The sequence below is a fragment of the Paralichthys olivaceus genome, chromosome 10, assembly GCF_024713975.1.
Source record: "Paralichthys olivaceus isolate ysfri-2021 chromosome 10, ASM2471397v2, whole genome shotgun sequence".
Lineage (NCBI taxonomy): Eukaryota > Metazoa > Chordata > Actinopteri > Pleuronectiformes > Paralichthyidae > Paralichthys > Paralichthys olivaceus.
The window spans coordinates 9,334,927-9,359,914 of NC_091102.1; the positions used below are offsets into that span (position 1 = coordinate 9,334,927).

The 24,988-nt window shown below is 41.5% G+C and overlaps 4 protein-coding genes across 9 annotated transcripts in view; all 4 read right to left on the reverse strand.

Moving 5' to 3' along the window:
* Positions 1–421: 421 nt before the first annotated feature.
* Positions 422–1,859, reverse strand: tmsb4x (thymosin beta 4 X-linked). The gene is made up of 3 exons (XM_020089867.2): positions 1,722–1,859; positions 911–1,023; positions 422–817 (listed from the first exon to the last, which is right to left on the reverse strand). Exons 2-3 carry the CDS (start codon positions 1,008–1,010, stop codon positions 792–794), a joined length of 126 nt encoding a protein of 41 aa, XP_019945426.2. The 5' UTR covers positions 1,011–1,023; positions 1,722–1,859; the 3' UTR covers positions 422–791.
* Positions 1,860–2,724: 865 nt separating this feature from the next.
* LOC109631071 (toll-like receptor 8) lies at positions 2,725–7,771 on the reverse strand. The gene is made up of 2 exons (XM_020089660.2): positions 7,631–7,771; positions 2,725–6,076 (listed from the first exon to the last, which is right to left on the reverse strand). The coding sequence occupies exons 1-2, from the start codon at positions 7,631–7,633 to the stop codon at positions 3,002–3,004; spliced, it is 3,078 nt and encodes a 1,025-aa protein (XP_019945219.2). The 5' UTR covers positions 7,634–7,771; the 3' UTR covers positions 2,725–3,001.
* On the reverse strand, positions 7,489–11,805 carry tlr7 (toll-like receptor 7). Its single transcript, XM_020089659.2, has 2 exons — positions 11,414–11,805; positions 7,489–11,185 (listed from the first exon to the last, which is right to left on the reverse strand). The coding sequence occupies exons 1-2, from the start codon at positions 11,426–11,428 to the stop codon at positions 8,042–8,044; spliced, it is 3,159 nt and encodes a 1,052-aa protein (XP_019945218.1). The 5' UTR covers positions 11,429–11,805; the 3' UTR covers positions 7,489–8,041.
* A 1,664-nt stretch (positions 11,806–13,469) lies between these two features.
* frmpd4 (FERM and PDZ domain containing 4) overlaps positions 13,470–24,988 on the reverse strand; it is a 29,856-nt gene continuing 18,337 nt past the window's right edge. For 4 of the 6 annotated variants that reach the window (XM_069532842.1, XM_069532843.1, XM_069532847.1 and 1 more), the window contains 14 exons: positions 24,812–24,932; positions 23,415–23,460; positions 22,394–22,498; positions 21,387–21,494; positions 20,876–21,007; positions 19,828–19,947; positions 19,588–19,724; positions 19,125–19,251; positions 18,813–18,902; positions 18,505–18,687; positions 18,213–18,345; positions 17,147–18,124; positions 15,467–16,636; positions 13,470–14,840 (listed from right to left, as the gene is read on the reverse strand). In XM_069532842.1, the coding sequence (XP_069388943.1) occupies positions 13,603–14,840; positions 15,467–16,636; positions 17,147–18,124; positions 18,213–18,345; positions 18,505–18,687; positions 18,813–18,902; positions 19,125–19,251; positions 19,588–19,724; positions 19,828–19,947; positions 20,876–21,007; positions 21,387–21,494; positions 22,394–22,498; positions 23,415–23,460; positions 24,812–24,932 (4,688 nt within the window). In that variant the 3' untranslated portion in view covers positions 13,470–13,602. The remainder of the gene's footprint in view (positions 14,841–15,466; positions 16,637–17,146; positions 18,125–18,212; positions 18,346–18,504; positions 18,688–18,812; positions 18,903–19,124; positions 19,252–19,587; positions 19,725–19,827; positions 19,948–20,875; positions 21,008–21,386; positions 21,495–22,393; positions 22,499–23,414; positions 23,461–24,811; positions 24,933–24,988) is intronic. The other 2 variants (XM_069532844.1, XM_069532845.1) reach the window with 1 other exon arrangement.

The following is a 24,988-nucleotide window of genomic DNA, read 5'->3' on the forward strand; positions in this document are numbered from 1 at the left end:
AATTTAGTTTTATCTTAGAATACAAACCATAAGTGTTTTAATGCAGTAAGTGTTAAATAGCCCTGAGTTATCCCACAATGGGTGGAGGCAGGCTTTCATCACACCTGTGAGGTGTAATGTTCACCTGGGGCTGAACAGATGTCTGCACAACCAGCAAAGTGCTGTATATGTAAAAAATAATAATAAAGAGTTTTCCCTGAAGCTGATGGATAACAAACCCAGGATTGCAATCTAGATCTTAAGTGTACATGCAGTTTAAAGTGAACAATTTGAAATGCATCATGTACTTAAAGCAAGACTGCTTTTGCCCTCAGAACATCATTTTAACAGGTGAAGAGTCACTTCAAGTGTTCCTGTATGATCCAGGATAGTTGATTAAAGTAAAAGACTTCCAGTGTAAAAAATCACAAGGACACATGCATTAATTTACACTTTTTATTTTGCATATTTATACTTGTGCATTCCAGTAATCTTCTCTTTATAAAAAAAAGAACGCTTTGTGAGTGTTCACAGGTGGCCAGAGGACTAGAGGTGGTAAAGCGCAGGTCCTTCAGTTGTTTCAGAACACACCTTGACTTTCAGCCACAGCAAAACTGATGACAAGGAACCCATGCCAACGCTGAGCCAATCTTCCTTATTGTACAGAGGGACATTTTAGGCAAGTGACAGGTTTGTGTGTTGTTGTGCTGCAATTTGTCGAAGCAGACTGCTGCATCTTAGAATGCATGTGGGAAAGGGTGAAAAAGAGGGGCAAGGCTTGTGGAATGTACAGCGTGCAGGAGGCCCGGCCTTCATCCTGACTTCTCCTGCTCGATGACTGCAAGTAGAGAGGAAGAATGGTTAGCATTATTTAGAGCCAAAGTTTGTCCACCAAATGTTCTGGATCAAGTTAACTTGGAATGGCACATACCTTCTTTGGTTGGCAGGGTGTTCTTCTCATCAGTCTCCGTCTTCTTCAGCTTGGTCCTGTCGAAGTTTGTAACCTCTGAGATATCAGGTTTGTCAGACATGTTTGCAGGAGATCTGAACAGAGGCAAGACAAAGTTCATTTTAAACACCAGGGTACATACAAAGCCAGTATTCTGACAATACTAAAAAAGAAGAATCCTAAAAAGATAGAACTTGTAATACAATGTTTAAGTGCAACTCAAACTACATTCATCCAAAAACCAGCCCCATCCGTCTCAAGAGGCCGATTAGAGAGGAGGGCGGGGGGAAGAGAAAAAGCTTTGTGTCACTCAGTTCGTGTGTGCAACAGCGTGAGGGACCACCGCCCTTTTGAGCAATGTGGACGATCGGACTGGCTTTAACTACCAAGCCCACCTCCTCTGACACAGCTGAACAATGAACCGGAGATTTCAGCTGCGAATGCGATGAAAAAAAAGAAAAAAAACGCAGAGGCCAAATAGACCAGACACAGCAATCACGCGGCGTTTGTGTAGTTTCCACACACACACACACACAAAATGCAGCAACGTGACGCCGAGCCCCCGCTCCGTCAACTCTGTGGCGTTTCTGCGTTTTAATAACGTCACACTTGAGGTATTTCTTTTCGTTCCAGATGTTTGGTTTTTATGAGCGTCGGCACATCTGGTGCAGCAGAAAGCGTTTGATGCAACCAAAGTATGAAGGTTGGAAAACAACAAAAGTAGTATAACTCAGGTTAATATTAACCAGTCTATAGATGTAGGATTAAAAAGGAGAAGCGGAAGTAGACTCACCAGATTTTCTGACTGATGGCAGGAGTATGGATCAGGCGCAGGCAGAGTGATGTCTGCAGCCTCATGCGCACTTTATATACTGCGCACTATGCAAATGAGACCCTGACGCCCCGCCCACCTCCTCCATACAATGCCTTTACACAGATATGTTGTTGTCGTTTCAGAAAAAGAGCAAAATAACTCTGCTTGTAAACAATGTGGCTTTGTTGATCACTGCGCATACATGTATGATTAATTATATATCGCGTTATTTCAGTGAGGCTAGTCTCTCCTCTTCGTGTAAGAGTTAGGCTGGTAACATGTCTGCAGGTGTTTGTTTGTCTCCAGATGTGTATTTGTGTTGCCTAACGAACCAAACGTGGATTAATAAGTGGCGAATCAAGTGTAAAGTGAAGGATTAACTTGCAAAGTTCCCTATTAAAGCTGCGCCACTGGCGACACCATGTGGACAGATGAAGTAATTACCAGGGGGGAGAACAAAATGGTGAAGGATTTGCTGGGGGTTGTATGTAGACTAAGGGCTGGGACGCTATGGCCAGACAATATATAAAGATTCAAAAAAGAAAAATTAACTAAAAGGAGAAATTTCACATTATTGTTTTTTGAAGTTTTAAAGGACTACATATTGCTCCTGAGAAACACTTACTAATACCAACACATTTGACAAATCTGAGGTGACTCAATTATGTAATGTACATCCTCAGTGTGTTTACACATTGCATACACATTATATCCCTATAAAATTGACCTTTGTTATAACGTAAATGATAAAATATTGTGATAATTGTTAATATTGTTTTATTGACCAGCCTTAAGATTAACATGCATTTGTTCTAACATTAGAGATAGTTAAAGATGTGCTAAACTTCTCTTCATTCAGAAATAATTTACCATAAACATAAAACCAGTAGTAAACACTTGTTCCTTTTTATGCGGACTCTTAAGATATTTTCTATAACAGATAGAGATAACTGATTGAAATAACCACACTTACTAATTTGCACATTTTTAAATTGTATTAATTGATTGGTGGATTTAATTTATTCACATGCATTCATATTTACACACAAGTTACAAGAGATTCAGTACCATTGCACACGTATAAACAAAACTCAATAGATCATGCATTTAGTTATCTTGTTTGAAGTCCCAGGCATAGTGATATAAGTTGTGGACGACCAAAATCAGTATTGCTGTAGAGCAGTGGTTTCTAAAGAAGGTATTTGTTCACATCTTGAATTTATAAAATGTTCCCAGACAGTCATGAGGTTTATCCTGCTTCATCTGCTGGTTAGGTACTTTGAATAAGTCTTGTTGTACATAACTTGATTGTCCACCCTGACGACATTCCTCAGGTTTACCCAGAACCAGGGCTCCGCGGCCGCTGTTCTCGGCCACTCCACAACACTTTTCCCGCACAGCCTCCTCCTGAGGCGCAGGAACTGTGAGTGCTGCAGGACAGGCTCAAGCATCAGCAGCACAATCACGTCCACATTTTCATCCAGTAGTCGTTGGTGGGCCAGATACATCGCAAGCTTGAAAATCCCGGTCTTAACGTAGCCCTCCGTTAAGACAAACAGGGTCTTGCGACTGTATCGGATGCTGTGGGTGAGGTTGTCCAGCACCGGGACTCCTGGGACCCAGTCCCTCTCCTCCAGACACAGAGGGAGATGCTTCTCTCCTTCCTCTTCCAGTTTCACCCGCAGATTGCTCATTACCCACTCAGAGACATGTGGATCTCTGTTGTCATAAGTCACAAAGACATCATAAAAGCTGTCTGATGAATTCAAGGAACTGTACCCCTTCAGCTTAGCTTTCATATAGTGTATCACATAGGAGGCATCCCAGTAAAATAAGTGAGCAGTAGTTGCCACAAACATAAAAGCAATAATGAAGGAGGTAGTGAGGATGTACATCCGTAATGCCTTACTGTCATCTACACACGGTTTTATATCAAAGTATATCAGTATGTGATCCTTCTGGTTTGCTGGCGTGTCACATTTCACTTCAGTGGTCAGTCTTGGGATTTTTACTTTACTGGCTTCAATCCACAGAATGAAATCGATAGAGTCACAGGTACATTGGAACGGATTATTCTGCAAGTGCAAAATCTTAATCTGATTTTCAGGTCTGGACTGGAAGGTAGATTGATTGATGGTGGTGAGTTTGTTGTAGCTAAGACTGAGAATGCTAAGGCTCTTCGGACCCTTTATGAATCCATCGTCCAGGTGGAAAATTTTGTTATGGCTCAAGTCAAGGAAAGTCAAAGTCTGAGTGAAGCTCAAGTTTATACCCGTCACGTCAGATAAAGAATTGAAGCTCAGGTCTAAGACTTGAAGTTGATGGAAATATGACATTGCGTCCCATTTAAAACCAGTGAGTAAGTTATGGCTTATGCATAGTTTGGTGAGGTTACGGGGAAAATATTGATATACATCATCTGGAATTTTTTTAATTTGGTTTTCGGATATATCTAAATATGTCAAATTAGTGAGTTGAGTAAAAAGCTGCTTGTATGTGACATCCTTTTCTTTCCAAAGAGTTCCAAGAAAGTTATTTGTAAACTGAAGTTCTGACAAAGATTGGCTGTACAGTTGTTTTGTTGATGATGTGGAAATGGCATTGTGACTCATATTCAGCACTCTCAGAACAGGCAGGTTTTTTATGAAATTTAAATTGTGCGTTATCCCATATGACTGAAAGTAATGTGGGTTGTAACTGAGGTCGAGTACTTGAAGTTTCTTCAGTTCTTTGAAGGCATTGTCATAGGCCAGGTCAATCTTGTTAAATGATAGGTCCAGGTATGTCAGATTAGGTAGCGAGGAGAACTCTGTGCCATTAAGTGCTGCAGAAAATCCATTTCCTGAGAGGTTAAGACATGCAATATTTTCATAGCCCTCAAATTGCTTTGGAGAAATGAAAAAGATATTATTTGAGCTGAGGATTAAAATTCGGCCTGATTCATAGCACTCTTTCTTGACAAAGGTGTGTGATTCCTCTAAATCAGAGTCTTTATGGGATTTTATGTTCGGTGAAATGGAAAAGTCTGACCTCTGATTGTATTTGTCACTCAGATATGGGGGACTTTTATCCGGAATGGGATACAGTCTGTTATCTGCGAGGTATATTAATTTCACGTGCGACAGTCTGCGGAATACATTAGAATCAGAGTGAATAATGAAGTTAGTCCCTAAATTCAGTGCAGACAGATTTTTGAGTTCGTACAGAGGACTGAGCGTGTCTGGTCCAATATTCTGAAAGACTAAAGCCTCCATATGCAAAGTTCTAAGTGATTTGAGATAAGCAAAATCCTTTGAAAGATGTATGGTTGTAGGGTATAACATGAGAGCAAAGTTGAAGGACAGATCGATTTTTTCTAAATTGGGAAGGTAACTTAGAAATGTTGCATTCCCAGTAATTGCTTTTTGCAAGAAGTTAAATGACAGGAACAAATTTTTCAGTTTGTTCAGGTTCTTAAACCAGTTGGGATTCAGGAACTGCAGCGAGTTTCCTCCCAGGTGCAGTGTCTCAAGCTCTGTCAGAGTGTGAAATGCGTAAGGATGGATGCCAAGAGAAAGATTTTGGCAAGCGACACATGGATATGGTGCATTTTGACATCTTGGACAGTTCCCTTGAATTTTTAGAGATTTTAAATTATGCAGCCCAATGAAATCGTTGTCAGATATGTATTGTATTTTGTTTGAACTCAGCTCTAATTCCATTAATGACAGAGGCAATCCATGGGGAACGTGGGTTAAATTATTAAATGACAAACCCAGAGACTGCAGCTTGGTCATAACTGCAAAGGTGTTGTTCATAATGGTAAAATTTCTTCGACAAGGATTCCAGGAGTAGCAGTTTTTGGTGAGCCACAGTTTTGTCACGTTTGTTAAGCCTGATAGATTCATGTTGTCCAACTGAAGCTTGTTATTGTTCAGCTCAAGGATTTCTATACTGGGAGGGAGATTGCTGGGAATTTTCTTCAGAGCGTTTCCAGTCAGCCCCAGATGGTTCAGTTTGGTGAGATTTTTGAAGATATTTTCACTGATGAGCAGACCTCTGTTCTTGTTCGCCCAGTTCAGACTGAGTGAGGTCAGATTCAGCAGATTAGAAAACGCTTGACTTGAAATGTTTGCAATGACATTTTCGGACAAGTTGAGCTCAGTGACGTTCCTAGTTATTCCGTAAGGCACTTTATGCAGATGACGCCCCCTGCAGTCAAACTTGACCACTGACTCATTATTGGCTGTGACGTTACACGGGAACTTTGGCGACATCCACAAAGGTTTAGCAGCAGGCTGGACCTCATAATGGAAACACACCCAGAGCAGCAGGGGCATCCAACATGTGGCAGTCTGCAGACAAACAACAGCATTTTTAAGATGAGGATAGGTCTATGTATTTCTTTTTTTCTTTACATATTACTTTTTCTTGTTAAACAGTTTCCTATGCTGTAATCGTCCGTCTGGTTCGGACTTGGCTTTAAAAGTTGTCTTACTATAGTGCTTCCAATGCAAATGATTTGGAAAAATCCACAGTCCTCATTGTTTGGGAAAATTTAGACGGGCCAATAAAACAATATTAATAATTTTTACAATTCCAATAACACTGTTTGTCCATATCAAAATAATGCTTATGCATTGTGAAAACACAGTGAAGAGGTATAACATATAATTGATCCATCTCAGATTTATCAAATATGTTGCTGTTTATCAAGTGTTTGCAGAAGAAGAGTTTAAAACCACTGCCTTCACTCAGGAGCAAAAAACTATTGTGACATTTGTTGTGATAATTATTCATATCGACTGGTGTTAAAATGTTTATCTTGATATAAATTTTGCCCTCTTTTCTAGCCCAGGGAAAATGCTGTCCAAAGATACTAATGGTGCTTTTGCAGTCTTATTTGAATATCTGTATATTTGTATGGATTTTGTCCAGTCTGAACAGTATGCATAGGAGAATCCATTCAGAATACCACTTCCTAACCAGCAGGTGGCAGCCGTTTTCAAATGAAACCGCTCAACTGGAGGATCTGCTCTTGGCATTTTGTCAGAATTATATTTTACATCGACCTCTGACAGGGAGACTAAGTTCATGTTTGCTGAACAATGGCCTTTGTGTTGAGAGACCTCATCATACAGTCTGTGAACTTACTCAATATTGTCAAACACAATAAGATTTATCTACAAATATTAGCCAACATAATATGTGACAACAAACACTGAGTTTACTGAGCTCATGAATTTTATCCTTTTTATTTGTAAGTAAATTATTTGGAAATATTTTCCTACAGAAGATACGGGTTTCCCCTTTATTTCCCCAGAAGTGGCTGTAATGCTGGTAAAACTATTTTATTTAAAACGCTTGACACACAAATATAATTTAGTATATTCTGAATATTTTCTCAACCATTAAAGACAGTTTCCTCAAGATTTCAGCTTGATACATTTGGTATCTATCTAAACTTCGGGATCTACACTAGAATTTGAAAGGAAATAATGTGCCTTTGTACAAATTTTGACTGGACAACATGGTTTTTAAACACTAGTCTACAAGAGTAGCATAGAGAGGTTAACAGTTTCTGTCTGAAGATCCAGAATAAACATGATATGCTATATTTTTTCTTCCCACAGAATTTTTAGGAAACTTTGATTTGATTTATTTATTTACTGTACAACACTCATTTATCAAACACTCCCCAAAAAAGAAAGAAGAGATCTAAAGATCTCAGCACACAATCCTAGAATCACAAAATCATAAAAGATAATGCCAGAGAAACATTTATTTTAAAGTACATGCCTGATAACAAGTAACTCTGTTACAGCAGCTGATTATCAATCATATTAATAAATAAGTCTCACAGAGCAATACTTCAAAAGTACAGAGAAGCTTGTATTAATAAAACTCACCATCGCGCATGTATGGTATTGATCCTTCACGATCCTCAAACAACAACCATGAAACAGGAGTCTTTGCAATCTTTCAGGTAGAATTCAAAATGAACCAACTGAAAAAACTATGCCTGTCATGTGCATCGTAAAGTCACTGCAGAGTAAAATAGCCCATTTAATCTCAGTTTTCTTCATTTTTGATATACAATAGATACAACAAAAAGAAAAAAACCTGTTGCTAACGTCAAACAAAAGCAACAAAAAGAAAGACCCCTAGACAGAAGTAACATGTGAAATGGGGAAGTGCATCTGTTTCAATTCCCTGTTTCATGATCTGCTGATTTTCATTGGTGGGATTTTCATATGTTGTAATTCATACACAGAAAGTACACATATAAATTATTGAAGAATTACAGTGCATTTTGGTATTTACAGTGTCTCTTTGAAGAGGTTGTTGTATTGTTTGTGACTTTCAGTTGCTAAAACACTTCTCAGGCTAAACCAGAAGTACGGTTGGGCCTGAGGGTTGGTTGGCCACTCCAGCACAGAGCTCTTGAACAGTCTCTTCCGCAGCCTCAGGTACTTTGAATTGCAGGGTACTTTCTGAAGGAAGATCAGTACGATGACGTCATCTTTTTCATCCATCAGCCTTTGGTGGGCCATGTAGAAAGCTGTCTTGAAGTTGCCGCTTTTGATGTATTTGTTAGTGAGAATGAACACGGTCCTTTTGCTCCTCTGGATGCTCTGAGAGAGGTTGTCGATCAGGGGGCATCCTGGCAGCCAGTCCCGCTCCTCCAAACACAGTGAAAGGCAATGGTCTCCGCGGTCCTCCAGATGGACGCACATTTCCGTCATCACCCATTCTGACACGGCAGGATCCTCCTTATCATACATGATGAAGGCATCATAGACAGTGCTCTGGGAGTACAGGCGGCCATAGCCTTTGACCTTGGCCCTGCAAAAATGGTAAATGTACCAGACGTCCCACAGGAAAAGATGGCTAGCAATGGACAGGGTGAGGATGCTGAGGATGAGTGAAGTCATGAGAGTGTAGAGAATGATCGACAAGTAGTTGTGCTGGCAGGCCAGCAGGTCCACTGAGATTACTGCTTTACCACTTTGCGATCCTGGTGCGGCACAGGTCACATCTGTGGCAAGTCTAGGGATGGTTACTGTGGTCCTATTGAGCCATGTTACAAACCAAGAGGCATTGCAAGTGCATAAGAATCTATTGTCATGCAGAAGCAGCATGTCCATCTCATTAACAACATCATCCGGAAAGCTCGACATTTCAATGTGTTGTATGTGATTAGAACTGAGATCCAGATATTTCAAGTTTGAAGCATCTTTAAGGAAATCTGGCACCAGTTTAAAAATTTGGTTTTTATGTAAAATTAGTTTCTTGAGATATTTGGTGCAGTTAGACAGTGCTGGAACATGATCTAAATGGTTTCCACTAAGATCTAAGACTTGCAAAGAATGTAGAAGTTGCAGTTTCTCCCAGGCAAAGGATTTTAATTTGTTGTTTTTGATATAGAGCTCCGAAAGCTTGTCTGGTAGACTGCTGTAAACTTGGACTGGAATGAAATTGAGGTTGTTACTAGATATGTCAAGGACATTCAGGTTGAGTAATTTCTTGAAATAATTTAAGTACCTGGTGTCCCCGTCCCTCCACAACATATCTAACCGGTTATCTCTGAACTCTAACCTCTCAAGAGACTCGCTCTCCAGCTCTGTGTTTGTAGAAGTAGAGATCTTATTGTGATTCATCAGCAATATTTTGAGATTCTTTAAGTTTTTAGTGAAATTAAGCATGTGAGTCAAGCCCTCAGATTCAAAATAATGGTTGTTGCTACTTATATCCAGGACAACCAGACTTTTTAGCTCTTGGAATGCAGTGGAGTAGAGCAGGTCAAGGCGATTCAGTGAGAAGTCAAGATATTGTAAATTAGTCAGATGGGTGAATTCAGAGCCATTCAGACTTTGGCTCATTGCATTTCCAGACAGATTGAGACACCTCAGCTCTCCGAGGTTTAAAAATCTTGAATGCAAGAAGAAAATGTTGTTTCTACTCACATCCAGGGTTTTGCCAAACTGACTACATTCTCTTTTGACAAAGTATGCAACAACTCCTACTTCTTTGTCTTTATGTTTGCAGCTGCGAGCATATTCATCATATCTGAAGTAATGAATCTCTCTCACTTCATTACTCTGATACTGAGCGGCAGCTGACATTGGAGACCAGTGCAAGGGCTCTCCTCCAGCGAAGCCAACAGGATCTTGGCCATCAGAGGGGGAAGATATTTTGTTGTCAGACAAGTTGATTATTTTAAAGCTTTTTAATTCCATCAGAATGCTGAAGTTTGTCATTTTAATGAAGTTTGTTCCAAAATCTACAACCTCCAGGTTTGCCAGATCTTTTAAAGGAGCAATACTGTCTGCCTTTAGCTGTTGAAACACAAAACCCTTTAGTCTGAGAATCTTGAGGGATTTGAGGGAGGAGAAACTGCCAGTCAGTCTCAGTGTCTGAGGATAGTGCTGAAGCTCATAGTTAAACGAAAGGTCCAGTTCTTCCAGATTTCCCAGGAATTTTGGGAAACAAGAGTGTCCTATCTCTCTTGCTAAAAAGTTTGACGAGAGGTCAAGCACTCTCAGTCCTGTTGTGGTGGCAAACCACTCAGATGGCACATGGGTCAGGGAGTTGCTGTGCAAGCGGAGCGTCTTAAGTTTTGTCAACATTTGAAATGCAGTTTTGCTGATTTGTAGCGGGGAATTATTTGGGCACGGTTGACAAGGGAAGGGGGCATTGTAACATCGAGGACAGTTACCACTGATATCTAGAATCTCAAGGTTTGTTAAGTTTTTAAAATCCTCATGAGTGACTTTTTGAATATTATTGTTGTAGAGATACAACTCTTTCAGACTTGTGGGTAGATCATAAGGAATATCAGATAAATTATTTGATTTCAGGGATAACAATGTTAAATTGTGAAGCTCGGAAAACGAACCGTTCTCTATATTGTATGACACATTACAGGGGTTACGAAAATAGCAGTTCTGACCAAGAAAAAGCATCTGAACGTTCCTGAGCTCAGAGAAGTTTGCTTTGGAAATATAATAAATGTGATTCACTTCCAAACTCAACAGGATCAGATTTGGCGGCAGACCTTTGGGTATACTGGAGAGCTGATTGCCATCTAGATACAACGCACGCAGGCTCCTCATACTAGTGAAGGTGTCTTCCTTTATCGTCAAACTCTCGGTACACACTCTGTCTTTGGGGCCAATTTTGATGGGCACACAGTTGCACCTCATGTCAATCTCAGTCAAGTTCACCAGACCATGGAAGGAGGAGGAGTTTAAGTTTGGAATGTGGTTGATGGTAAGCGTCAGGTTGGTGGTGTCCCTGGGAATGCCCGGGGGGATTTCTTTGAGGCCCCTCTCGGTGCAGTCCACTTTCACCATGCTGCCATTGTTGGCCTCGTCAACATCACATGGCAGCGTTTTCGGGTAAGAGACGCTGGCTGTTGATGCACAGAGACAACACCACAGGGGCAGCAGTGCCAAACACATCTGTGCAAAAACAGAGGTAGTTCTCTGAGAAATGTGTGCAGGTGGACAGTTACACACTCCGATTTCACATACCAAGCATTCAGCAGGACATTCAGTATTCAGTAATGAAAGTGACAGCAAGGAATGAACATCATATTTTACTTCATTATACAACCAGGAATTAGTATTCATCTTCTACTTCTTCTAGTTTCTAAGATGCATATATATAAACAAAGATAAAACACTCACCAGGCTGAAGAGCATTGTTCATGTGAGGGATTAAAAAGAGATATCCTGCTTTGAGTCCAAGTTCGGCACTGAAAGAAGTGTAACATTGATGAGCTGTTGGTTGTGATGAAAGTAGCAGGTGGCTGGGTTCAACCAATGCGAATATAATTAGGCAGCATCACTTCCCCATTGTCACAAACCACACACATCCAAATCTTCCATATTTCACTCTGAATGTTTGATAACGGTTGACTGATCACTGATTTTTCAATAGGACATGAGTGCTTTTACATGTCCATGAAGATGTTTCCTTAGTAATAGGAGGGTAGAGACGTCTCTCGCTCTTATGGTGCTTTATAATAGCTGCACAACTGGGGGAGTTGTAGGATACTCAGTGGGGGGTCGACATCCCCAGTGGAAAGAGTTGTTTCATTTCTCTCAAGCCTGCAGGGGAAAGAGAAACCTAGCCTTGCTTTAGGTTTACCCACTTACATGGCTGAACATGCTGTTCAGGCCCCATGCGCGATCTTCTTCTGTGACCTGTGTCTGCTTTGTGACTACACTGTGGGGTGAATATTTCATGATGTGGCCTGATAGTATATATATTTCAATATTTACTTGACAGACTAAATGCATGTGCCGATCAGTATCTTGCATAGTAATGATGACAAGACAATCAGCTTCATTTACTTTAAAACTCTGCTCCACGACTTCTGCCTAAGACCAAAAAGAGAGAACACATTGTAAAACATATATTGTAAAAGCACCAGTTACCAGTTATTTTTATAATTGTTTTTAAAACAATCTAATCAATTTATAACGGACTACATGGACTTACACCAAACTACTGATCAGAAATGCTTGTGGTTTGTCTCACTTTGCATTTGATTTGTTTGAAAGGGGCTATATAAATAAAATTTCAACGATTGATTGATATAAAAGTGGCTAATCAGCCATAGTGGCATGGTTTCTGGAGTTGCATTATATACCTGTCATGTCTGAAACATGGATGGCTGTTGGATTGTTTGAAATTGGATGTTGTGTAGACAATCATGGTCTCCAGAAGATAAATTCTTATGAATTTGATGATCCTTTGGTTTTTCCTCTGGTGTCAAACTTTGAATTAGTCCAAGATATAGGTTTATGACCCAATAGCTGCAAAACAAAAAACAGCCTGAAATACGCAAATACTAGCATGCTGACCTTAGCATTTAGCTCAAAGCAATGCTGTACCTCATTACAGCCTCATAGAGCAGCATGGTCGCAGTCGACTCCTGCACACACATCATGAAACATATGCTTGTCTTCTCTCACGTATAACACAGTGCAAACACTGTCTCTAGGCCTGGAAGTGAAATGGGCAATCATCATTATTAATGCAAAAAGCATTGCCACCACTCAGGCTGGAGTAAATGGTAAAACGATGAATTATTCAAGTAAAGTTATACAACTAAACATGGGTTTAGCAACTTTTCTGTATGAATAATGTAATTGTAGAAACAAACGTGTACACTCTAGAAAAGTCACTCTGTCAGCTTGTGTTATTCTGGTTTAATGCTTCAGTGATCAACTGTAATAAAAATTAGGTAAGGACTTTGCACGCACCACTGAGAATTTTTTTTTAAATAAAATGTGGTTACTAGTGAACAGAATTACACACAAGACTGGGGTCAAACACAAATAGACGAAAAAACATTTGTAATAAAGTTTAAATTTCTTTAATGATGTTGACAAAAAAATAACAGGAAAGTACTTAGTGTCCATGTGTAAAGTATTCATTAAATTAAGTTGAATCCAGCAAATGAAAAAGTCATATGAATTACTTTTACTCTCATCATGTTTTGTTCTGTGCAATGATTTGTCTACAGCTGTATAGTGTATGCATTTCTTCAACATAATGTATATTTTGACAATTTATAAACAAGGTTCTAATAAGGTTGTAATATTCTACATGTCACCAATAAATCATTAAAATAATTCCTATTATATAATATTATATGCTTTTGAGGAGGGTTGTATTCTTCTTCATATAGGCCTTCATGTAATCTAAAACTTAAGTGATTCATATAATTTAATTTTTACTTTACATAATAAAATATTGTATACACAAGGCAAGATTTATTTTTTCACAGCAGTTCACATTGGTTGTTAAACCCATGTCTCTTTATGTATGGCTTTAAAATCAATTGTCAAGACAAAATAACAACAGTTTATTTGTTGAGCTGGGTGTTCAGTGAGTGAACTAGTGCGTTTATAATAGCAGACATGGTGGCAGAGTGATGTGTCAATGCATTCACACTTTGGTCACTGGGGGATCCTCCTGACGCCGCCTCGGCCGCTCTCAGCAGATACACATAGTTCATGACGACCTCGTCCACCTTGGCCACCATCTCGCGCCGCTCTCTCTTGGTGCTCATGCCTTCCACTAGTGACATGCAGGCTTGTGTGAGGCAGCAGAGTGTGTGAAAGCTGTGTGTCAGAGTGAGCAGCAACTCCTCTGGGCTGCCGTACTCCACCGCCATCTGACTGCAGGCGCCGCCCAGCACTGTGGCCTGCATGGTAAGCAGCTGGGAGAAAGTTTCCATGTCGGCCTTGTTGACCTCGGGCCTCTCACCTCTGGACAAGTGGCCTACACTGGACCGCAACACACTGATCATGTCTAAGGCATCCTTTCGTGCGAGTGCGAAGCCTGTGTGAAGGCTGTAGGTTTTTCCCTTCATTGAATTTATGCGAGCTAACCTTGCTTTAAGGCTCGTGTCATTCATAGCAGTAGCCTTATTACTCTTCTCAGCTTTGCGGTCTGCTTTACGCTTAGTGTTTCCCTCATGGCTGAAAGAAACTGAGCTGGCAGAACACGGAGCATCTGAGGGCGTCTTTCTGCCTTCGTTATCACTATCAGTCTTTCTCCTGAGGAAGCAGTGACTGAACGGCCCGCGGCACCTCCAGGAACCCGCATCCGGCCTCTGTGCTGTTGACTCTGGCTGCAGCGGGGAGGCTCCTCTTTGCAGCCCCTTACCAGATGAATTAGAGGTGGCGATTGAGCCCTGGGACAAGCTCTTGGGCAAGGTTTTGGCAGAGAATAGCCTCTGCACTTTTGGGGCATCTTGAGACTGGAAATTCTGACCACCACTTTTCCCTGTGAGTGTGGCTTTGGTCTTCTCTATCAGTGCTTCCAGGCCCCTAGAACCTGGCATTAGGGTGCTCCAGCTCCTCCTGAGCATCCGAACCCTGCGTGGCTTCCTGAGGCCGCCTGCTGTGGGGTCACACGAAGATCCGCATGAGGGGGAAGCCAGAGCGAATGAGTCGGGTTCGGGGCTGGCCTGTGTAAGCTGGCTGGGCTCTGTGCTACTTTGTAATGACGATGGTGACATGGTGTTGGCGGTGGTTCTGGTCTCATTACAGAGAGCTAAAGATGACTCTTCTCCAGCCTTCTTCAGCTGTGTGCAAGCTACACTAGGGGTAGGAGAAAATAAAGAGAACTGTGAAGCATCTCCCTGACACCACATCTCCATCTGTAATAAAATGATTTTATTTGTAAATGTTATTGGAGCAATTATTCATAAAACCGAAATAATGAAATGCTTCTTCAAACTGAATCCACATACTTGTAAAAAGATGATATATAAGTCTCTGAAGGGTTTAAATGATGAAAACAGGAAAAGTGATATTCAAGCAAATAATCTGACAATTTGGGAACTACTCCTGGTGTTAATGAGAAGATTGATACAACTCTAACATCTGTTCAGTCAGCACGGCATTGAATCAGCAGCGGCTTATCTGTACCTCTAATGTTCACGAATCAGCATGTTTCTCATTTGCTTAATCTGCACAAAACTGAAGTATCAAAATTAGTCGTTGTGAATTCACAGAGGAACAGTGGGGAAAACAGGAAGTCACTGTACATGGCCACAAAACAGTCCTTCATATGTATAACTTCAGAGAAACCTTTATACGCTTCCCCCTGTTTCTGGTATTTATTCTAATCGAAGGTGACCAGCTGCTGGCTACAGCTACATATGAAATGGACAGATACAGATTTAAAAAAAGAAGGAGCACCCTCCTGTATAGTTTTACCTGTGGTTTCTTTAATCTTCGGCATCCTGTGACTACCATCCCGTGCAATCGTGAATCCAGGCTCAGCACTGGTGGCTGCGTGGATCTTCCTCAGCAGGGTGGGGTCGATGGGGTGACCCGCCTTCCCCTGGCCTTGAGGCCCGTGAGCTTTCTCCTCAGCAGTTACACAACTCAGCCCCTTGAGCGAGGACTCTGACAGTACGTGCATATTGTCTGTGGCACAAAGGGGAGAATCCATTGGCGTGGCACAGCTGCTGCTGCCTGTGCTGCAACCGGCATCTATGGAGGAACACTGTGAGCTTTGGAGAGAATGAACGCCCTCACTCTGTATGGACGACATACGCTTGCTCACATGGTATTCATATAACCGTGTGGCGTCTTGCTCTGAGGATGGAATCTTAAATTTCTGCTGCTCCATATCCTGTGAGGTGGCATTTCCCTCAACAGAGATGGGGCCTCTGGACGGGGAGCGGAGATGGGCATTTATCTTTTGGCTTTTTTCATCTGAGTCCTGTTTCTCTCCCTTTACTGTCAACCTGTCTACGAGGGAAGCCTGTGAGTCACTCGCACATTCTGAAGACAATTGTTGATGCCTGTCTTTAAAGTGCGTTCGCCCCAGATCTAGTTGATTCATGTAATAGGAATCTCTCACAGTGAAAGCGTTATACTTCCCAACAAGATGAGTAGGCTCCTCTTTGGCTGACTCTTGAGGAGTCATGTGAACCCTATTAGGGGACTCACAGGCATCCCCTTGCACCCTGCTCTCAGCCTCCCTCTGTTTTCCCCTCTGCCTGCTCATTACTGAGCCCATGTGCAACTTTGTGAAGTATTCGCTAACTGATTTTATCTCCATCGTCTCTGGCTCCATCTCCCCACCATCTGAGTGAAATATCTGGGAGGAGGCAACGGCAGAGGATTTTGCCTCGTCCTCCTGATGCTCCTGGGGATTGTACTGCACGGCTCCTGTTCTGCCATCGCTCTGTGCAGTCGCTTCCGCCTTCTCCTCAGTCATGGCGTGGAAGCCTTCTGTCATTGCGACATGCATCCTCAGGTGGCTCTCTGTGTGTCTCTGAGCACTGGCCAGCTCGGAGCTTTCTGTCATCTCAGAGGAGTTTGTTTCGTTGCCAGAATCTGAGGAATCGGGACTAAATGCTCGTGATATTTCTACACCTGTGTGCCACAGAAAGACAAACAAAGCATTAACAACCCCCTCTGAGGCAAATGGAAAATATCACAGACTATTGAGAGATGGTAATGACAATGTAAATATGCATCTAGTGAGAAAAAGAGTAAATTAGTTATTGACAATAATAAAGAGGCCTGTTCACTTCATTATCATATTCTACTTGAAATTACAATCAAACTTACAAATATGATACAGAAATAGCAAACCAAATATGGCAATTCAAAATGATTTGTTTTTCTATACTAGCAACAAACATCTGACACTGTGCATCTGACAATGAGAAAACAAACAAAACAAGTTTAAACAAAAATGAATGATACAGTAATGAACTCAACTGTCTGCATGATCATAATTAATGAAATAATACACACACAAATGGAAACATAGAACAAAATGGGCTTTATTGAAAAAAACTTAACAACGACAAATCAAAAGTGAATGGCTGGAACATGCATGGTGTTAATGAATGAACGTTACAATAGTGAAAGAAGAACCTGTGCTACTCTCTGACTGTGCTGGACTTGGTTCCTCGGATGCAGCGAGGGCCTCGAGCGCTTGTAAGGTGGACACCACTGCACTGTCCAGAGGCTGTCCGTGGCCCTCTGCTCCGTGGGTGGGCATCGAATCTATGAGGGACACTGGGATATCATTGCGGCCGCCCTGGGCGTGGGTCCCGGCTCCCTGCTGCTCCTCCTCATCAGAGCTATCCCTGAAGCCAGGAGGAGGAGCAGCAATGGCCAGGTTAAGAGAGTGCAGCAACACGTCATTGTTCTCCTCGTCATTACCCTCTGGTGGGGGAGGGAGGGAGGTCAAGTCAATGATGTCATCGCTGGACCCCGAGAGTGACAGTAACATAGGCTTGTCTATGTCGCTCATCACCATGTCCTCCTCACAGCTGATTTCATCCTCATCCTCTGCGTCATCTGTTGTCTCTGCGTAGCAGATGTCGTGCAGCAGCGGCTCCTCAATGCACTCGGTAGGACTGAAGATTTTGGTGGTGTACTGATACCCATCCCCATCTTCTATGGCATCCATCATCCTATAGTCCTCCTCCAGACGCCTGTACATGTGGCTGTGATTGTCTAGCATCTCTGGACCTTCATCCATCAGTCTCTGGTAGCCCAGATTTTGGGGGTTTACACTGTCTAAGGGAGGATCTCCAAATATGAAGGAGACCTTTGCGCTCCTGGAAGAGTCTTGGGATTTGGGCCTGGGGATGTTGAGGTACGTTTGGGAGCAAGGGATTCTGCAGCACTCCGCTCTCTCTGCCATATGCATTGAGTGCTGGGCCTGGTGTATTTCTGTTATGTAGACTGGTTGCATTTCACATCTCCCATGGTCGAGATACTCGCACTCTTGGTCTAAATAATCGCGGCCGCACCTCTGGTTATTTCTGTCCTCATAGGCTTTATGTGGTGTGCTGTATGTGCACTCGATGGCCTGATAGTTCTGCTTTACTCTCGCTGCATGGCCTGCAAAGAGGAAGCAAAAAATAACACAGTTCTATTTAAAAAAACAACACTTTTCTGATGAATCATCTTGCGATGGTGGCAGTCATACTTGTTTCCATGCTGTCTGTATTCTTGGCAACGTTAAAGATGGAGCGTCTGGAGTCCACCAGCAATCTGTAGTAGCCAGCAGTCAAACAAGCCAGATTCATTGCATCAACAGACTCCATTAAAAGAGTGATGGGCTGTGGAAAAGGCAGATAAGCAGATGACAATTAGTGCAAAATGATGGGAGAGTGAGTCAGTAGAGTGGAGTTGATCATCTCTACTGAACAGACTTTGTAGTGTTTGTGCAAAATCCATAGAAAATGTTCATAAAGAGCAGGGGATTAAGGTTTGTTAACCTTTACATCCAGGACATGTAGTTCCACTCTAACCCTGTTGTCATCTTCTGTATACATCTCAATGCGATTCACATGACTGAAATCAGCCAGAAGAGCCACCAAGTTTGTTTTGGTGTTTATCACATGACTGATACCATACTTGGGCCCCACCAGCAATGTCACTTCCGTGTGCTTCTCGCCTTGCTGGAAAAAAACAAAAAGGGAAAGTCAGGACACACATCCTCTTCTGCATGAAAATGAACAGTGACCTGACAATTTTGTTTTTTGTTTCACACACTCACTGCAGACTGTAAGATAGTTTCACTCACAATTAGTGTAGATTTAAACACCCGTCCTCCATAAAGCCTCAAGTCACTGAGATACTTCAGATAATGGACCTTTGCCTGCAGGGCAGTCAGCTGGAAAAAACAAAGGCGTAGGATAAAATACAAGGTGAAATCATTTAAAACGGCTATTCACAGCAGAAACATCCAACTGAGTTATTTGTTCAAGCCTCCACTCAGAACCATTATTTTTGAAATTCATCCATCCACTAGGTGGTGGTCAAGAGTCTTTTCAGATGTGGTGCAGAGCAAAGAGAGAGATGGATGGATAGTGTGAGATACATATAAAGACTTTACCTTTTTGCCAGGCGGCACCAGGTTCTGGTTGGTTTTGAGGATGTGAGTGAGTGCTTTTTTGATGTTTTTCTCTTTCATGCTAGACAGCACTGCAGGAGGCAGGAACAACGCCAAACCCCACTCCTTTCTGCAGACGCACAATTCCAAAAGATTAAATAAGGGTGGCAACGAAAAACAGTCAAGTCATCATTTTGACTGGTGACTGATTTTATTCTCCTAGAGGTGGTGTATTGATCAACTGGCAGGCTACAATCAGAATTATTAACCAGCCAGCAGGGATGTACCTTTTGGCATTGCAGCACAACAATACCAACAGATCATTAAGCTGATATTGAATAAAAGCATTCTGGATGAGTACTTTCTCCCACAGCAGGAAACAGTCGTTACAAACAAACTGTCTCTGTAGATAGAAGACGTAAGACTGAGTCCAACGAGCTTGAAGTGTGAAATTCAATCCACTTACTCTATATACTTCAGGGAAACTTTCTGGGACTGCTTGGTATTGATGGTTAGAATGTACATTTGCAGGGCAGCCAGACGGAGGGCCGTGTCGTATTTCAGCTCTGACCCAAATCTCTCCAATACCACATCATTACAGCTCTGGAGGAGCCAGAGAGAGTGAGAGCAGGCAGAGGTTACACACAAAACAACACCACACCTTAAACAACCATGTGTTTACTGAGGCCATTGACTTAATATTCACCTGAACGTAGAGGTACTCAAATGCGACCGCGTCTCTCCTCAGCAGCTCCAAAGGATCCTTTGGGACGAATGTGATGCGAAAAAAGCACTTCATCTTGTGTGATCCTGGCCTCTGTGTCACCTGGAGTATGAGTTGAAGATAAGGAGGGTGTAATTAGTCATGGCTTGTGTGTCCGCAAAATGTTTATACATATTTTTCCATTTCATTATTATTATTAATATTATTAGAATTTTTCAGATGAACAGGGTTTAAGTGGAGCCAAAATACCTTTATAATAAAGTCTTAGTGACTTTTGGTGATTTATTTATCTGTATAAAAACCATAATATTCCTAAGACTTGCAGCCCAAAAGAATGAATTACCACTTGTGGCTGCAGAGAGCTCTGTTCCTCAGCACAGTGTTCAAATTCCGAATTGTTAAAAACCAAGAGTCAGTGGTTTTCTTGGCTGTTAACACTGTCTCCCCAGAGTTTAGGGAGTTTATGCACTTAGGCTATGCCACCAGATAAGATAATATCTTCTGGCTTAATCTGTTTAATCAACAGACAGTTAAAAGGACATTACTGAAATATTGGCAAGAATGTAAACAAGAATGTATAAACTATGCCAAAAATGTCATTTGCAATATACGTTATGCAATTTCTTTCATATACTGAATTGTATAGTACAGGACAGTTGGAATCCATCCATCAATCCATAGCATTTATCCTTTGAAGGTCGCAGGGAGCTGGAGCCAATCCCAGTGAGAGAGGCGGGATACACCCTGGACAGATATATAGACCAACATATAGAGACAAACAACTATTCACATCCACATTCACACAATATCGCCAATTAAACTAACCCCACTCTGCATGTCTTAGGACTGTTGGAGGAAGCCAGAGAAAACCCACACAAACATGGGGAGAACATACACACTCCACACTTAAAGACCCCGGTCAGTTATCGGTATAAAACCAGTACCTTCTTGTTGTGAGCTGACAGCGCTAACCACAGCATCACTGTGCAATACCCAGGAGCATTACAAAAAGACTTGACTAGAGTCTCACCTGAATTAGCATCTCCTGCTCATGCAGGAGCATGAGTTTGCTGGCAGATCCATCAGCTCTGTGCTCCAGCATCAGAGAGAAGTGCTCAATGCTCTTTATGGATAGCTTTTCTTGCAGGGTCAAGATGACGTCCTTTCACATGGATAAAGTAATTGTTAATACAACATGAGAACCATGCAGATGCAACAGCCTGCTCAGCTAACGGCCATAGCCGTGAGTAATTTTCACAACTGAACACACACAACAACAAAAACATTCTTGAACATTCAATTAGATTTTAAACTGCAGTGGAGAAAAGAGGGAAATGTAAATAGCCACGTGAAGCCTCCCTGCTCCAGTTTACTGTGATTAAGCTGCATTCTGTTTTGTTCTGAAGGCCATAGTGAAGAGAGGAGTTTAAACTTTATAATGCACAGAGCAGCTGTGAATAACATTCAACATTTAAACTGAACATCACTTCCGATTGTGGAGCAGCATTTCATCACTAAGCAGGGTTCCCTCCAGCACCTACCTTAATGGATGTGTTGCTGTCGAATCTAAATGATTTAGTTTGCCCATTCTCCAGGTACACCTTCAGAACATTTGGCATAAAAAGAAGGGAGTTGTCCTTCACTGTTTCCTGAGGATGAAATAAGAATAATTTGATCAACAAATCTCTTTCTTGCCGAAGGTTGTTTACATAAAGCAGTTAAATGCATCAGGAGTGGAAAAGTCTACAATAACAAGGTTTGCAAAGAAATGATTGCGCATTGAATTATATAGATATATGGCGATTGATGATTAAAAGAAAATTACCGGTGTGATTTAACGTTTTGGGGAATAGTCTTTCTTGCCGAGATGACTAGCTTAGCTCAGCTTATCATAAAGACTGGAAACAGGTGGAAACATTTAGCTGCAAAGCTAACATAATCCACCTCTATGGCTCATTAAATAATGTGCTGTATTTAACAATGAGGACAAAACTCCAAATATGAAATATGTTATCATGATTAGCAACACTTCTGTGCAAAGCTAGGCTAACCATCTCCAGCTTATACAGCTTACTTAAAACCAATTCTTTAAATGTTCATTTGACCTGTTTTTGTTTGTTTTATTCAATTTTCATTGCATAACATTTTTCTGAGCCAACATATTGTAGAGAGTGAAACATAATGATGCATCGTCCTTAATGATCACTGATGCTGTCCTCATTTCAGAGGCTATGATCGCCTGATGGTGTCTTTACTCTGTAGTTGCTTTCTCTGAAATCTACTCTCATGTGTGACACATCCAACAAATTGGGCAAGGTCTCTGTTGATAGTTCCTCCTTTTTTTTCTCTCTAACTTATATCCTCATACGCTGGTTGATGAAAATAGAAATGAAGAAGAAGGTGTTTTATTTCCCCTTTGTCTTAGATTGTGAATTCTACTACTTTGACTCATTCTGCGCTCTAGTTTTAAGAGTTTTAGTCTGCTGCTGTCGTGTCCTGTGCAGAACCTTGATATGTACATAATGAATCAGTGTCCAACGTGACTTACTGGGACCTGGCCATTGATGATGACCTCTTCAGCGAAGCGCACTTTAACAGGATTAGTCTTTAACTTGGCCTTTTTGGCTGCGCTGATGAATGCCGATTTTGGTGACTTTAGGAGGGAAAGAAGAAAAAAAGAAAAAAAGGAAACAGAGATTTAAAGGACAATCCGTCCGTTCAGAGATGAGTCATGCACTTTTTCCATCGCCACACACAAAGTCAAGGACGATCCCCTCTTGAAACATGACCACGGTCCATTTGTCCGCTCTGTGCTGATGTAATTAAGGTGGCACTATGTATCGGCATGTGAGAGAGAATGCCCTCACTGCTGCCGTGTCATTGAGGCTGCAAACGAAACACCTGGTGAATGGAAATAATTACATGATGGATTATAATTTCTGCTTGGTCCTCTGGGTATCATGGAATATGACACAATTGTTTTTCCTGCAAATCATACCTTTTTGGCCACTTAAGAGACTCACTGTGCTGAGAGTCTATACTGACACAAACAAAATGCTAACATGAAATGTAAGGAGATTTATTTACATGACTTTTTGTTTTAGGAAATTATAATAATTATAATTGCTGTCTTGCTGGTTCCCTGCCAGTGTTGTTTTCTGGAAGCACACACTCACGCCTTGGTCTATTTTTGGAGGGAATTCAAGCATAATTCAATTTTCACTGACTTATTACGTGAACTGTAAACAAAGGCCGAATACATGCTCCTGGTGCAGTTCGCTCACCACCATCTGGTGCTCCATGACTTTAGTAAATGTGGATGCGTCGGGTTTATCTGAGGTTTTGCGAGGATCTGACACCACAACATGAGAAAGACTGCAGTGGATTTGGATTCCCTTTGAGTTAGCCTGGGTCTGACATGCATCTACGGCATTACTGATACAGTGCCAGCACAAACATATGGCATGATTAATGATTTGCTTTCATATAGTTACTGAGAAACAAATAATCACACCAAACAGCCTAATGTAATGTGCAAGATTTTATTCATAGAAGATGGGGAAACTTACTGGGTACGGCTGAACAACAGTCAACAATATGGACTCCTTGCAACTCCTGCAGAAAAAAAAAAAAAATATTAATGAAGGATGAAAACAATAAAGTAATAATATGGAAATTAAATTAAGAAATACTGAAGTTGCCCTGGGATCAGTTATGGTTTCTGAGCCATCATGGTGGAGGAGGAACAGAGTGTCCTAGAGACGCTCCGGGCAGCCTAGTTCAGAGTTTAACTGCAGAGAGAGAGCTGAGTCAAGGCCACAGGAGCTGTGAGGGATTGTCCACGTGAGCACTTCTACCTGTTGTAATCTGTAGTTTACACCCTGGTGCACAGTTCGCACGAGGACCAAAACGCTCACAGCCAGCCACTCAGCTGTTTCAGTGACATTAATCTAATGAGACGCATGAGAAAACATCAGCACCAGCATGCAGCTAAACTGCAGTCATTTGAGCAGGTGGCTACAGTAATGTGTCATATTTATCCAGTTGAAATATTTGGTTTACTGATGCTTGATGAATAAAAATAAAAATAAAATAGAGTGATGAAGTTGATGTGGTATTTTCTTAATCTGGGTATAAAGTGAACAGTACAACATGTCCTTAAACTGTGAGAAAATATATTTTATTTATGAAGCAGTGACTCCCTCTGCTGCCGGCATTAAGTTGGAACAGGAAACACCCCCCCACTACATGTTCTACCTTTTATACAGAGCAGTGAGGTAGAATGAAGGCACAATGCTGAAAGATTTGACATTATACTAAATACTTGAACACAAACATGTAGCCTCCATTTAACTTAAATCAACTTGCTGCACTAGTATTTTCTATTTTTAAATATTTAGATCATTATGTAGAGACCTGCTTTTACTTTGACACTAAAGGTTTATTTTTCCTTTGAGCAGTGTCAAAACACGCAATAAATCTACTCGGATTTAATGGTGTAAGACAATAAAAGAAAACTTCCAAGAAGGGGAATATAAGCTGTGTCCAAGTTCAGGGGCCGACTCCTTTGGAGGCTGGATTTGAGGGCTGATTGCATCACAACGGCCCAGAAATGCTTCCTTTCGTGCCCGAGAAATGTAGCCTTCACTATGTGGATCCCTAAGTATCAGGCTTCACTAATCTGAACAACTAATACAAAAACCAAGGGGTATTAAAGTTTCTTGTAGTTTGGCACTGCAGCTCTTGTTGCTAGGCGACCGTGGTGAGGGCGGGACAAGCTGGTGAAGCGGATAAAGAAAATCCTCCATAGACCACACTCTTTTGCTTCAGCCTTAGAGGTCCACAGAGCCCACAAAGGCCACCTTCTTCGTGTGCCACATGTCTTCCAAAGAATGGGACCCCTGAATTGGGACACAGCTATAGAGTCACCAACAACAGCTTTAACAGCAGACAAATGGCATCTCACCTTAGTGTGTCGTCATACCTGACAAGGTCAATAACCCTCTCTCTGGGCGCAGAACTGACCGGCTCATCATTAATCATGATGATCTCGTCCCCTGGGATCAGCTTTCCTTCTGATGGACCCCCTGTCAATGCACACCAAACAAGAATTAAGTACAAACCTTGCACAGTCATTCCATTT

Coding starts and splice junctions, on each gene's coding strand:
- tmsb4x (XM_020089867.2), bottom strand. CDS start 1,010: ATGTCTGACAAACCTGATATCTCAGAGGTTACAAACTTCGACAGGACC. Junction 818..910: donor CACCCTGCCAACCAAAGAAG/GTATGTGCCATT, acceptor CTCTACTTGCAG/TCATCGAGCAGGAGAAGTCA.